This window comes from Leucopleurus acutus (assembly GCF_964270905.1).
Source record: "Leucopleurus acutus genome assembly, chromosome: 2".
Lineage (NCBI taxonomy): Eukaryota > Metazoa > Chordata > Mammalia > Artiodactyla > Delphinidae > Leucopleurus > Leucopleurus acutus.
In genome coordinates this window covers 79,227,540-79,240,631 of record NC_139143.1, presented here as the reverse complement: position 1 = coordinate 79,240,631, position 13,092 = coordinate 79,227,540, and the positions used below count along the sequence as shown (strand labels likewise).

At 50.5% G+C, this 13,092-nt stretch overlaps 1 protein-coding gene across 5 annotated transcripts; it reads right to left on the bottom strand.

The window, feature by feature from the left end:
* Positions 1-327: 327 nt before the first annotated feature.
* On the bottom strand, positions 328-11,968 carry LOC309957714 (CD48 antigen-like). 5 transcript variants are annotated; one of them, XM_082833089.1, is made up of 7 exons: positions 11,689-11,968; positions 10,803-10,974; positions 10,396-10,509; positions 6,111-6,491; positions 4,241-4,537; positions 1,311-1,739; positions 328-1,028 (listed from the first exon to the last, which is right to left on the bottom strand). In XM_082833089.1, exons 3-6 carry the CDS (start codon positions 10,466-10,468, stop codon positions 1,576-1,578), a joined length of 915 nt encoding a protein of 304 aa, XP_082689215.1. In that variant the 5' UTR covers positions 10,469-10,509; positions 10,803-10,974; positions 11,689-11,968; the 3' UTR covers positions 328-1,028; positions 1,311-1,575. The 5 variants fall into 5 exon arrangements, with proteins under 5 accessions (XP_082689215.1, XP_082689216.1, XP_082689214.1 ...); XM_082833090.1 differs by having other exon boundaries at positions 10,803-10,930; XM_082833088.1 differs by lacking the exon at positions 10,803-10,974.
* Between the last annotated feature and the right edge of the window lie 1,124 nt (positions 11,969-13,092).

Below are 13,092 nucleotides of genomic sequence, written 5' to 3'. Positions count from 1 at the left end.
AAGAGGAGGCTGACCTAGGATCTGAGGCCAGCAGGGCCGTGGGGTGCCGAGGGTCAGTAGAAGAGGCAGGAGAGGGTTGGCTCAGACCTTCCTACAAGCCTCACCCCTCACCCCTCATAGCAGCCTCATCAAGGGGAGGTGGGAGAGGCACACTGCACTTCCATTCTAATGACCAAGTACCCCTACCCCAGACAAGGAAGGGCTTTCCTAAGAACACAAGTCCCAACTTGGGTCCCTCTCTGAGAAACAGAAGTCTCAGAAGGTCCAGAAGCAGTACAAATTCCTTTTCCCACTCCACAAGAGGTGGATTTGAGGTCTACGAGAGAAAAGGGCTGTGGCCCAATGTATAATATACACTGGATACTCCCCCAACATACACACAGACACACACACAAACACACCGCTTGACACAAACCTTTTGCCCTATACAGGGTGCAAAGGAAGCCTCAGGCCAGCCCTCTGTGGGATCCCACCTACCCATGCTGCCTCCACGGACCCCCAACTCAGTTTCCAGCATCAAGGTCCTAACTCCTTCCTCTGCAGTGTGGTCAATATCTTCTACGCAGTCCCCATGCCTGGGCTGTGTTCTCAGAAAGACATATACCAGCCACACAGCAGAGGCTGTGGGAATTATCATGTGCAGGAAGGTTCTCTTTGGGAAGCTTCAGGAGGAGAGCAGTCAGGATATGAGTTAACGATGGAAAAAGAGCCCTCATCTTGCAGGGTGAGGATCCTGAGTGGGAAGGCAGCTTGGAGAGGTGACAGGGGATACGACAAAGCCATGTATGCCCAGGGAGTTGAGGGCAGGAGGGTCAAAGTAACACAGACCAGGGCAGCTGGAGCTGGACCAGAGCTGAGAGATGCAGGTGTCTGCAAGGATCAAGCTCCGAGTGGAGGTGCCCTAGGAGTTCCAGTTCTCCTACCTCCTCCAATTAAATTATCTTCATGGCTTCACTTTCTGGCTTATGGACCTCACTGTAGACAGTATTAACAGGGTCCTTTTCTTCCAAATGTCGCTCACCAATACCCTAGGAATGCAAGACAGAGAGTTCCTAGAACAGCTGAGAGAGGCCCCAGAGGGACCCACATGGAACCAATGCTGCTGACATGAGTTGCACGTGAATTCCCCCAAAGCGCCCAGCACTGCACTGGCCCCAGTTATAAATTTTCTCAGTAAATACCATTGACCACCTGGAAAGAGTTAAAGAGACAGCGGGGCCAGGAAAGGCAGATGACTGGGTTGACAGGCCCAGACCCAGGTGAGGACGGACACAGGAGAGCCCAGACTGGGCACAGCTCCCAGCTCTCACCTTGCGTGTGCCCTTTCGAGACTCCTGCTGGCTCAGCTCTGCGTACTGGATGCCACTATCATTGTCCCTGTGGTCCTCCTGCAATTCTGTACCTGAGTCATACACAGAGTTGAGCTTGAACCTGGGCCTTGAAAACCCTTACGCTCCCCCACTGTTATGAATCCCAAGGCCAAGGCCACACCCACCATTCCCTCTGCAGAGAGATTCCTTGAGCAGCAACATGCAGAAGGAAAGGAGCCAAGGGTCCAGTGGGGGAGGGGAGGTATCAGGGCAGGAGGGAGAAGTGCAACCTGCCTCTTTCAGTCTCCATTTTCTTCTTCTTCCCACGTGTCTTCCAAAGGTACAGTCCTCCTCCAAGGATCAACAGCACAGCCACGACAGCCCCTAGGATGCCTGGCAGGGGGTCAGCAATGACCTGTCCTTGTGAATCTGTTTCCCTCACACAGAGAGAATGAAGAAAGTTAAGGCAAGACAGAACCTAAAATACCCATTGCCAAGGGGAGATAGAGAGAGAGCAGGTGAAGAGCTCTGAAGGATCCAGGTTCAGAAGCTGAAGAGGGTGGAGCATGTCAGGTTCATCCATTCAACCAGGTCCTGAGCTCCTGCTTGGTGCCAGGGGTACTGCGATGAGCAAGATGGGGTCACCCAGGGGGGGAAGACTGAGAAAATACCAAAGTCTGCCAGCCAGAGGGACTGCAGTGCAATAGAGGTTTACACCTTGTACACATGTCTTCAGGGAGGGCCTCCCAGAGGAGGTGATGCGTAAACTGAGTCTTGAGGGAGGAATAGGAGTTAACTAGATATTCAGCATGGGCACAGAATTCCAGGAAGGAGGGGCACCACATTTGAGAAATGACTGTGCCAAATCGCCAGCCCTGGGAGCTGCCAGCATCCCACTGCAGCAGGGAGGAGCCAGGTGAGGAGGATCAGAGGGAGAGGAGTCTCTTTCCAGAGGTGTTTTTTTTTTTTTTGCGGTACGCGGGCCTCTCACTGTTGTGGCCTCTCCCGCTGCCGAGCACAGGCTCCGGACGCGCAGGCTCAGCGGCCATGGCTCACGGGCCCAGCCGCTCCGCGGCACGTGGGATCTTCCCAGACCGGGGCACGAACCCTCATCTCCTGCATCGGCAGGCGGACTCCCAACCACTGCGCCACCAGGGAAGCCCTCCAGAGGGTTTTGTGGGTCATGCTGAGCACTGAACTTTATCTGAGACTCCAGGATGGGGCTGAGGGGAGGGTAATGTGGGATTTTAAGTGATGCTGACACATCAGTTCCTCCCAGCAGCTCATGGGGGATGGGTGAGAGGGGCAAGACTACACTCAGGATACCGGGTCACTCATTCATTCAATGAAATCCTGAACTGTGAGCAAACAGTGCCAGGAGCTTTGCTTGGTACATGAATTCAAAGGAGAACAAGACATGACCTCTGCCCTCAAGGTGTTCCAGGCTACAGCGGAGACAAACCCATAAACAGCATTGCTATTTAGTGTGGGGTGGCTACGGACTGCTCCTTAAAGGGGGTGATGCTTGAGGGCAGAACAGTTATAGCACCTGCAGGGCCCTGTGCCACATGAGATTGAGACACCCTTGTTCAAACTTTATTAATATCAGAACTATAACCAACCACAGGATCCTGTGTTACTGTGCTGGTCGCCTGCCCATGACCTGAGGGAAATCCTTGAACAGGAATAAGCAAGGAAGTGAAGGACTCTTTTTTTTTTTTTTTGCAGTACGCGGGCCTCTCACTGCTGTGGCCTCTCCCGTTGAGGAGCACAGGCTCCAGACGCGCAGGCTCAGCGGCCATGGCTCACGGGCCCAGCCGCTCTGCGGCATGTGGAATCTTCCCGGACCGGGGCACAAACCCGTGTCCCCTGCATCGGCAGGCGGACTCTCAACCACTGCGCCACCAGGGAAGCCCGGAAGTGAAGGACTCTTGACTTGGGATGGCTGATGGTAGAGGAAACCGCATTTCCAGAGGCTCAGAAGCTTATAATAGCAGAACACATTCAGGAGCTCCAAGCAAACAATTCCGTGCGAAGTGTATGAGGTAAGAAACATGGGCAGAGGAGCATCTGAGCCCTGAATCCTACAGGGAGCCAGTGGGTCATACTCCTACAGATGACACAGATCAATTTCAAAATCCAATTTCTTTTCAAAAGATTACAGTGGATGCACTATGGATAATGGATGAGGTGGGGGAAGTACTGGAAAGCTATTGCCCTGGACCAGCTCTGACACTGCACTACAGCGTATGGGAAGGAAAGAGATGCCCAGCAGGCAGGCAGATAGGCACAGGCAGCAGGGAGCACGGGTCAGGGGAGGTGTGGGCCCTCAGGGAAATACATCTCTAGGGAACACCTCTGCGGGCTGCAGCCCTAGTTCTCCTCACCTCCCCCATCCCACCCCTGCTTTCCCTCCAGGACCAGCTGGGACTGGGAGCTGCTCATCTGGAGCTGGGTGGACAAGATTTGCATCAAAAACAAATCCCTGGGCTTCCCTGGTGGCGCAGTGGTTGAGAGTCCGCCTGCCGATGCAGGGGACACGGGTTCGTGCCCCGGTCCGGGAAGATCCCACATGCCGCGGAGCGGCTGGGCCCGTGAGCCATGGCCGCTGAGCCTGCACATCCGAGCCTGTGCTCCGCAACGGGAGAGGCTGCAACAGTGAGAGGACCACGTACCGCAAAAAAAAAAAACAACCCAAAACACAAAAAAACAAATCCCTTGTTTCTTAGGGGAAAAAAGAGGGGGTGGAGAGGCAGGCATGGATGTGACAATTAAAAGCAGAGATGAGTTTTCTGTACCTCCCAGACTCCTGTATGGGGTGACCCGATGGAAAGTGGTGCTCATAACATAGTGGGGAGAAAAGCCCAGAACCCTCACCCCAGTGCAGCTGAGCTCCGAGAATGCCCCTCCCCTCTGGCAGGTACACTCACCATGGACACAGACTTCCCCAAGGTCTAAGGTGGCAGTTTTCTGGTCCACCTGGTTGCTGACCACACAGGTGAAGCTGGCACTGGGCTGCCTCAGGGGCAGGTTCACAGGCAGGGTCCAGGAGTTGGGGGCTGGTCCCAGTGTCACGCTCTGCTCCAGCTCCCTGGGGAGGCCCTTGCTCTGCCAGGTCACCTTCAAGTCCTCTGTGGCCCCTGAGGCTCTGCACTCCAGGGTGACATTGCACCAGCCTGGTGTGATGGATAGTAACTTGAACAGGATCTGGGGAAGGGGCACCGGCTCTAGGGTAAGAGGGACAAAAGAATGGAGCCTCACATGAGTGGAGAACAATACAGTCTGCACATTCTCATCCATCATCTCATTGAAACCCTGGCATCCTCCCTTTAATGATGGTGAATGCATTTTACAAGTAAAACACAATTTGCTCAATACTTACTACATAGCAAGTGACAATAAAGAAGGGAGACACTGAGTTAAGCCCTATGATATTTCACTAGATTGAGCAAGCCTTAAAAATCTCCAACAAGAAAATAAAACCTGGATACCACCTACCCAAGGCACATTATTTCTAAGAAAATGGGGTTTCCTGTGGAAGGGGAAGAAGTCTGGGACAGAAAGGCTAGTCCCAGATCAGGACTTGCCCTCTTCTGCTCAGATAATGCCTGGGTTTGCATAGCCCGTAGAGAAGGAGGACATCTGGCCAGCAATGGGAGCCCAGAGAAAGGCCCTGTGCTCCCAACTGTGGAGACATTTGTGGGAGATGCGGTGGTAGCAACTAGGAATGACGAGTCTGAGTCTGGTTAGAATATGCCGCTGAACTTGAGAAGTGACGTATTGATAACTTGGTCTTAGAAATCACACGGGGACCTAAAGCTATAACAGCCACTCTCTCACAGCAGGTATTTTCCTATGCAGACAGGGACTTTAGGGAAAGAAAGTGTTGGCTAAGTGAGGTTCTTTGGAAGTGTTGCAGTATAACCTTTCTCCCACGTCTATCGAGGCTTCTAGAGCTGGATTTGTGGAGTCTGCGAGTGAGGCTGGCCTTGGGCTGCTGAGTAAAAGGAGAGGAGGCACTAACTACGTGGGTTTATGAATTGTGGTAGGTGAATAATGGACCCCAAATACGTCCATGTCGATCCTCAGAACTTGTGAATATGTTAGGTTACATGGCAGAATGGAATTAAGGTAACAGGTAGAATTTAGGTTGCTAATCAGTTGACTTTAAAATAAGGAGATTGTTCTGACTACCTGGATGGGACCAATGTAATCACAAGCGTCCCTGAACGTGGAAGAAGGAAGAGGAGGAAGGAGGTTAGAGGGATAAGAATGTGAGAAGAATTGGTCCCACTATTGCCAGGTAATGTAAGCAACCACTAGAAGGTAGAAAAGACAAATAAATGAATCTTCTGGAAACTCTAGAAAGGAACACAGCCCTGCCAGCACCTCGACATGGGCCCAGTGAGACCCGTATTTGACTTCTGACCTACAGCACAGTGAGATCATAAATTTGTGTTTTATTAAGCATCTAAATTATAGCAATTTGTTCTAGCAGCAGTAGACAACCAATACACAAATGAAGTAAATCTAGACCTATAAAGTACAATAATTGTTTCGGCAATATCATTTCCCCAAATTTCCATTCTCCTCTCCCAAAATACTGAAGTGGTTTATCCCTGCTGTGAATCTCAGCTCTGCTCACCATTTGCAGTAAACCCACTTACCCTCATTGCAGAGGAGAAAATAGAATCTGAAGGCTGGTGTCTGGAAGGAATCTTGAAAAATGGGACCTGTGTGAAACTCGTAGCACAAAAGAAGGAGGTAAGCCATGGGATGGGGTCAGATGCTGTCACTTACCATAGACAGTAAGGGGGAAAACTTGGTTACGTTCTATTCCTCCAGTGAAGCTGGCTCGAGCCCGGTACAGTCCACTGTCCTCAGAGGTCAGGTTCTCAATCTTCAGGGACAAGATGCTGGGCACATGGACCCTCTGCTGATACTTGTCCTGGAGGCTGACCCAAGTGGGAGCGTCTGCTTCAGCACCGACTCGCAGCAGGACTCTGTAGTTTGAGTCAGGGCCAAAGCCCCATGTGACCTCCTGCAGGTGAGCTTCTTGCTTCCTGGTCACGTTAAACGATACAGAACCTCCTCGGACCCTGTGCAGAGGAACATGGACTCCAGAATCCTGAACTCCAGAACCATGTGCCCCAGAACTCTTGACCCCAGGGCAGCAGACGCCTAGGGCATTGGAAACAGGAAATGTATTTTTTTTTCAGTAACAATAAAGGAGAAAACCACAAAACCCATCTTTTAAACGAAATTCATCCAATATACTCCCTTGATTCTTAGGAGGAAGCCTAGTAAAATGAATCTGAAGCAATTCTAGAATTAAGTCCTGGCTCTAGTGAATTGTAACCTTGAACAGGTTACTTAAACTTGCTAACCTACAGTTTCCTCACCTGCTTCATAATGACAGTATAAACTGAATGAGATCATGGATCAAAAGCACCTGGCAGGGGCTTCCCTCGTGGTGCAGTTGTTAAGAATCTGCCTGCCAATGCAGGGGACATGGGTTCAAGCCCTGGTCCGGGAAGATCTCACATGCCGCGGAGCAACTAAGCCCGTGTGCCGCAACTACGGAGCCTACACTCTAGAGCCCGTGAGCCACAACTACTGAGTCTGTGTGCCACAACTACTGAAGCCCGCATGCCTAGAGCCCGGGCTCCACGACAAGAGAAGCCACTGCAATGAGAAGCCCGCGCACCGCAAGGAAGAGTAGCCCCCGCTCGCCGCAACCAGAGAAAGCCCACGCGCAGCAACGAAGACCCAACACAGCCAAAAGTAAATAAATTTATCAAAAAAAGAAAAAGCACCTAGCAGAGTTTCTGTCAAGCCAAATGCATAACTGTAGGAGGAGCTTCTTAAGTGTCTCCTCACATTCACATCCTTGTGTAATGCCCTCCCCTAGAGTGTGGGCTGCACCTAGTGACTGGCTTCTAAGGAATGGACCACAGCAGACTTGATGAATGTCACTCAGTGATACTAGGTTATAGGAGACTGTGACTTCCCTCTTGCTCTCTCTCTCCTTCATGCCCTCTCTTGCTCACTCTGAGAAACCCAGCTGCCGTGTTGTCAGCTGTCCTAAGGAGAGGCCCACGTGACAAGGAACCGAGGGAGCCTCTGGCCAACATCCAGGGAGGAACAGGGACCTTCAGTCCAGCAGCCACAGGAACTGCCTCCCATCAGCAATCACATGAGTAGGCTTGGAAGCACATCCTGCCCAGCTGACCCTGAGCTGATGCAGCCCCAGCCAGGACCTTGATTTCAGTCTGGGAGACCCTGAGCCGGAGGACCCAGCTGAACAGCTCCTCCGTTTTGACCCACAGAAACTGTGAGACTATGCCTGGTGGTGTTTTAGGTACTAAGTTGTGGGGTGACAGGTTACACAGCAGTAGATAGCTAATACAGATATGAAGGCTGCTCTCTTTCCTGCTCCTTCTAGGCAGTGTAGTAGGCAGGACAGGCTAGGCTGTGCTGCATAACAAACAGTTACAATACCTCAGGGTCTTAGAACAAGGCGAGTTTATATCCCCCACCATGGGTTCCATGAAAGAGTGAGGAGGGTGTCCTGTCACACATGGCAGAGGTTCCACCTCCTTGTGGCTGCACCCGTGGAACCCACAGCATCCTCACGGGCTCCCAGCCCCGCAGCAGGGAGGGGAGACAGGAGAATCACACAGGGGGTTGCACTGCATCTGTCCAGAAGCAGCATGATCCCTGCTCTTGCTTTGTGGCCAGCATTTGTCACAAGGCTCTGGCTAGCTGCCAGGGACTAGAACATGAGGGGAAGCATGATCATTTAGTGAGCTCTGCTGTCCCTGCCACCAAGACAGCACTTCCCTAGCCAGGCCCCAAGAGGCCGCATTAGGCCTTCCTTGGTCATTTTCCTGCAGAACTGTGACCAGTGGGCACATTCGCCTCAGGGCCACCTCCTCCAGAGCCCACCCTCCCGCTTCAGACACAGACCGCAGGGACCCAATACCCTCTTTCCTTCCTGGGGACCAAGGTAGGACAGAACAGGACCAGGGAAAGTGTCTTATCCTGAAAAGATGATCAATCTGCTTCTTCCACCAGGTCAGGATCCATCTGCCTGGGTTGGCCTCTGGTTTCCAAGGTCCCAATCCTCTCTCCAATTCAATAAATCCTCATTATTTCAGGCCTGCCTCCCTCCTGCTGTACTTATTCCCATTCCTGGCTCTCAATGGAAGCAGAGAATAGCTCGTGCCAGCGTTCATATGCACAAGTATTTCAGATATTTCTTTGTATTTATTTAATCACTAAGTCACTTAACCAGGCATCTCCTCCAGGTCAGGTCTTAGGGGGGATCTCCCCAGGCCCCTCCTGTCACAGAGAAGGAGGCGCCCCAGGGGGAGAACTTGTCCTGGGTCACACAGGGCAGAGCCACACCTGGAGCCAGGGCTCCTGTCTCCCAGCCCAGTGCTTCTCCCCTGCAGGAGCCGCCCATCACCTCCCCCACCCTGTCCCTGTCCTCCCCAGGAGCTCCCCTGCCAGCACTGCTCTCTCATCACCAGGATCAGAGCAGTTCCTGGAGACTCATCCTCCAACTTTCCTCTCCTAGGAAAGGGGAAGCAAGTACTTAGAGGGGTTTAGCAGGGCAAGGACTTCTGGCCGGCTGAGAGGGTTAGACAGCAGCCTAACCAGACTCCCCACTTGCTGCAAAGGAGGGAACCAGGGAGAGAAGGGGCTCAGCCTTCAGGCTGCAGGGAGGACCCACCCAGAAGGGAATGGTGAGCCCAGCTGAGAGGAAGATGGAAGAAGACGTAGAAAGAGGAAGGCGGCAAGAGCTGTGATCTACAAAAGATCTAATCCTGAAGAAGAAAATAAAGCCGGGGGGTGTGGTTACAAACAAGACAGAGTAAAAGTTTATGTAAATAATATAAAATTTAACACTTACAAATCAACTTAAAATTTTGTCCATTTCCCTCCTCTCTCTCTCTCTCCCTCTCCCTCTCTCTCTCTCTCTCTCTTATGTAATCTTCCAACCCCAGAGCCTACGGAGAAAACTCTAAATAACAGAACATATTTTCCAGTTATGTAAAATCGAAGAGGAGGCCTACATTTTACTGTAGACATAAATTTAACTTGTTAAAAAAGAGGTCATGTTTTACAAAGCTCATTCTTATTTCAAGACATCTGTTTATAAAAGTTCTCTAATTCATTAAATTTCATATAACTCCTGCAAGTTTATTTAGTGGCTGGGTTACTAAAACAAAAAATTAAAACAATAAAAGCTTTCCAACTTTCTCCAGAATTCATAATTCACTGGGTATTAGTATTTCCTCATTAGTTTTTACTTAATTTCCTTCTACATAATCATATAATCTCCCAGGAAGTCCTGTATGTGATTACGGTGTTGTCCAGTCTTCATTTCATTTTCACATAACTCCCTATTGTGTCTACTTCCATTTCTCTTCTCCCGAAGTCCACTCCCTTCTGGAGCCCGCATTACCAGTCTACTGTTCCTTCTGTAGTTTCTCCATGTTCTTTCTACAAGTGGGTATACAGAAACCCTTAAATTTTAGAGGCTGCTGTTCCTTTTGTCAAAGCAGAATTGCACTGTATTCAACATCTTTCATCTTGCTCAAGAAACCCAGACTAGAGTTGCTTCCTCCATCTCAGACACAGGGTTCTGGTTGGCCCCCTCCCCCATAGGACAACTGTACAGGCTGCCAGTTCCCCTCTGAGTCCAGACCAGGGGAGCTTCATTCCCCAGCCCTTCCACGCCAAGGAGCGGGTTTCTTTGTCTCCCTCCCTCTTCCCAGGCAGCTCCATGCTCTCCCAGCCTCTCTGTTATTGCACAGAAGCAGCCTCACCTCCCTGGAAATGTTTCCCGTAATGCAGCCAAGGCTGCCTGAGCACAGGGGTCCCAGGCTCGCCACAACCAAAAGGCTATTTTGTTTTTCTGTTCACCCCAGGGCTCTAAACCAAAGGCACTGTATTTGCTAAATAATTACAGAGCTGTTTTGTCTTTTTGTTCACCAAAGACTTTAGACGTGGACAGGGGACATTGCCTCCCTGCTCCCCCCAAAGGCCCTCCCTCCCAGCAGCCCGGGCCACTCACTGAGGAGTAGGCTGGTGAATCCCAGGAGCCGGGAGGCCCAGCAGAGATGGGGGTCTTCTGAGCAGGGCCCCATCACAGGCTGCCTGCCCGCCTGTGCAGCTGTGGAAGAAAGGTCTAGGAGGAGGGGCAGGAGAGAAGGGAAGCGTCACTCAGAGGGACACTTAGGCTCTTCCCCACCCCTAGGGCGGGGCTAGCATGATTATGCTCTGGGTTGACAGCCCACCAGCCTGTAGTAAGCCACTCAGATGTTTCCTATTACTATCCCCAGCACTTACAGTAGGACCTCAGTAAACAAGTGCAGAATAAATGCATAAACAACTTCACTACTGGAGACGCCCCATCCCTGTGGTCACACCAGCTTGTTCATCTCACACTCCCCACACTAGCACTCACTATAACTCCCTTACCTGTTTCCCTGGGGTTAGGCTGAGCCGCTCATCAGTGTCCGCCTATGGTTGAGCACAGAAGTTATGCTATTTCAGCCAGGGTAGGCTGGGCCTCTGCTGCCTTGGGTGCTGTCTCCTCTGTCTTTACACTGTTTAATGAGTTTGGTTTTCCATAAACTTCAAATGTCAGTTGCTTAAGTAAGAAGCAAAGCTCTTAAGTAAGAACAAAGCTCTTTGGGGGAAGTGTCAACTCCCCATATCACAAATGCAAATATTGGCATTTACTGCTTGCACCCTTCTGGCTTTCCAGCTGCCCCTAGTGTTACTTATCTCCCTACACACAGGGCAAAGCCAGACCCCACGGTATCTGATAGGCTCTTGTCTGCCTCCTTCCTATCATTTCCCTTTAAGCCTCTGCCAGGCCTGCTCCTGCTATCACAGAGGGGCAGGGATAGATATCTACACACCCCTCCTGGCCACAGCCTCAGCTGCCTCAGACCCACTCCCACCTACTGAGGCTCAGGCTCTGGCCTCTTCTCACCAGACTGAATACCCCACAACATCGGAGAACTCTTGGGCCCACACCGTAGGGGACCAGCACCATGGACCTAACTCCTGGGCAGTGCCTCCTTCTCATCCCCACTGAGACTTCCCCCTCCGCTGCCCCAAGGCTGAGGAGCCCCATGCAGGACTGGCCCCATGACCATGCACTCAACATAGTCATGGCACTGTATATTAAACCCATTTTATGGATGTGAAAACTGAGACCAAGCGAGGCAGTGTAATCTGCAAAAGGTCATACAGTGAATCAAGCATAGGGTCTGGGCTCTCAACAACAAACTCTAGAAAAAAAACCCCAACAACACAGCCACTGTCCCATCCCACTGTGTGGCCTTAAGCAAGTCACCTGAGTCCATTCTGTGCTCCTTAAATTGCTCTGCTGAATCCCAGACAAGAGAATATCCAATGCTGGCTTATTCCCTCCAACCTCCTCTAGTAATGGTGAAATTACTGCAAAAGGTAATGAGTCCTGTGGTCAGAAACTTCTTGTCTGGGCTCAAAATCCAGGCAACTCACCCACTGGTCACTCTCAGAGTGATGGGGAGCAAGTTTCATATTTTCGCTCTCCCATGGCCTATAAGTCCTCTTGTATTAGTCCTCTTGTGTTTGGGTCTATAAACCATCTGCTCAGGATTTGGGGAGGGAGGAGGAGCCTAGAGAGAGGGAAACAGCAATGCAGCTACAGGCCAGGGGCACTGGAAGACAGACAGTGAACATTCCATGCTGGCTGAACACCAGGGACGTTTTGGTTTTTTTTTTTTTTTTGGCTATGCTGTTACATTTTATTTATTTATTTATTTTTTACACCTTTATTAGAGTATAATTGCTTTACAATGGTGTGTTAGTTTCTGCTTTATAACGAAGTGAATCAGTTATACATATACATATGTTCCCATATCTCTTCTCTCTTGCCTCTCCCTCCCTCCCACCCTCCCTATCCCACCCCTCCAGGCGGTCACAAAGGACCGAGCTGATCCCCCTGTGCTATGCAGCTGCTTCCCGCTAGCTATCTACCTTACGTTTGGTAGTGTATATATGTCCATGCCTCTCTCTCGCTTTGTCACAGCTTACCCTACCCCCTCCCCATATCCTCAAGTCCATTCTCTAGTAGGTCTGTGTCTTTATTCCTGTCTTACCCCTAGGTTCTTCAGGACATTTTTTTTCTTAAATTCCATATATATGTGTTAGCATACGGTATTTGTCTTTCTCCTTCTGACTTACTTCACTCTGTATGACAGACTCTAGGTCTATCTACCTCATTACAAATAGCTCAATTTCGTTTCTTTTTATGGCTGAGTAATATTCCATTGTATATATGTGCCACATCTTCTTTATCCATTCATCCGATGATGGACACTTAGGTTGTTTCCGTCTCTGGGCTATTGTAAATAGAGCTGCAATGAACATTGTGGTACATGACTCTTTTTGAATTTTGGTTTTCTCAGGGTATATGCCCAGTAGTGGGATTGCTGGGTCATACGGTAGTTCTATTTGTAGTTTTTTAAGGAACCTGCATACTGTTCTCCATAGTGGCTGTACCAATTCACATTCCCACCAGCAGTGCAAGAGTGTTCCCTTTTCTCCACACCCTCTCCAGCATTTATTGTTTGTAGATTTTTTGATGATGGCCATTCTGACTGGTGTGAGATGATATCTCATTGTTTGGGTCTGTAAACCATCTGCTCAGGATTTGGGGAGGGAGGAGGAGCCTAGAGAGAGGGAAACAGCAATGCAGCTACAGGCCAGGGAC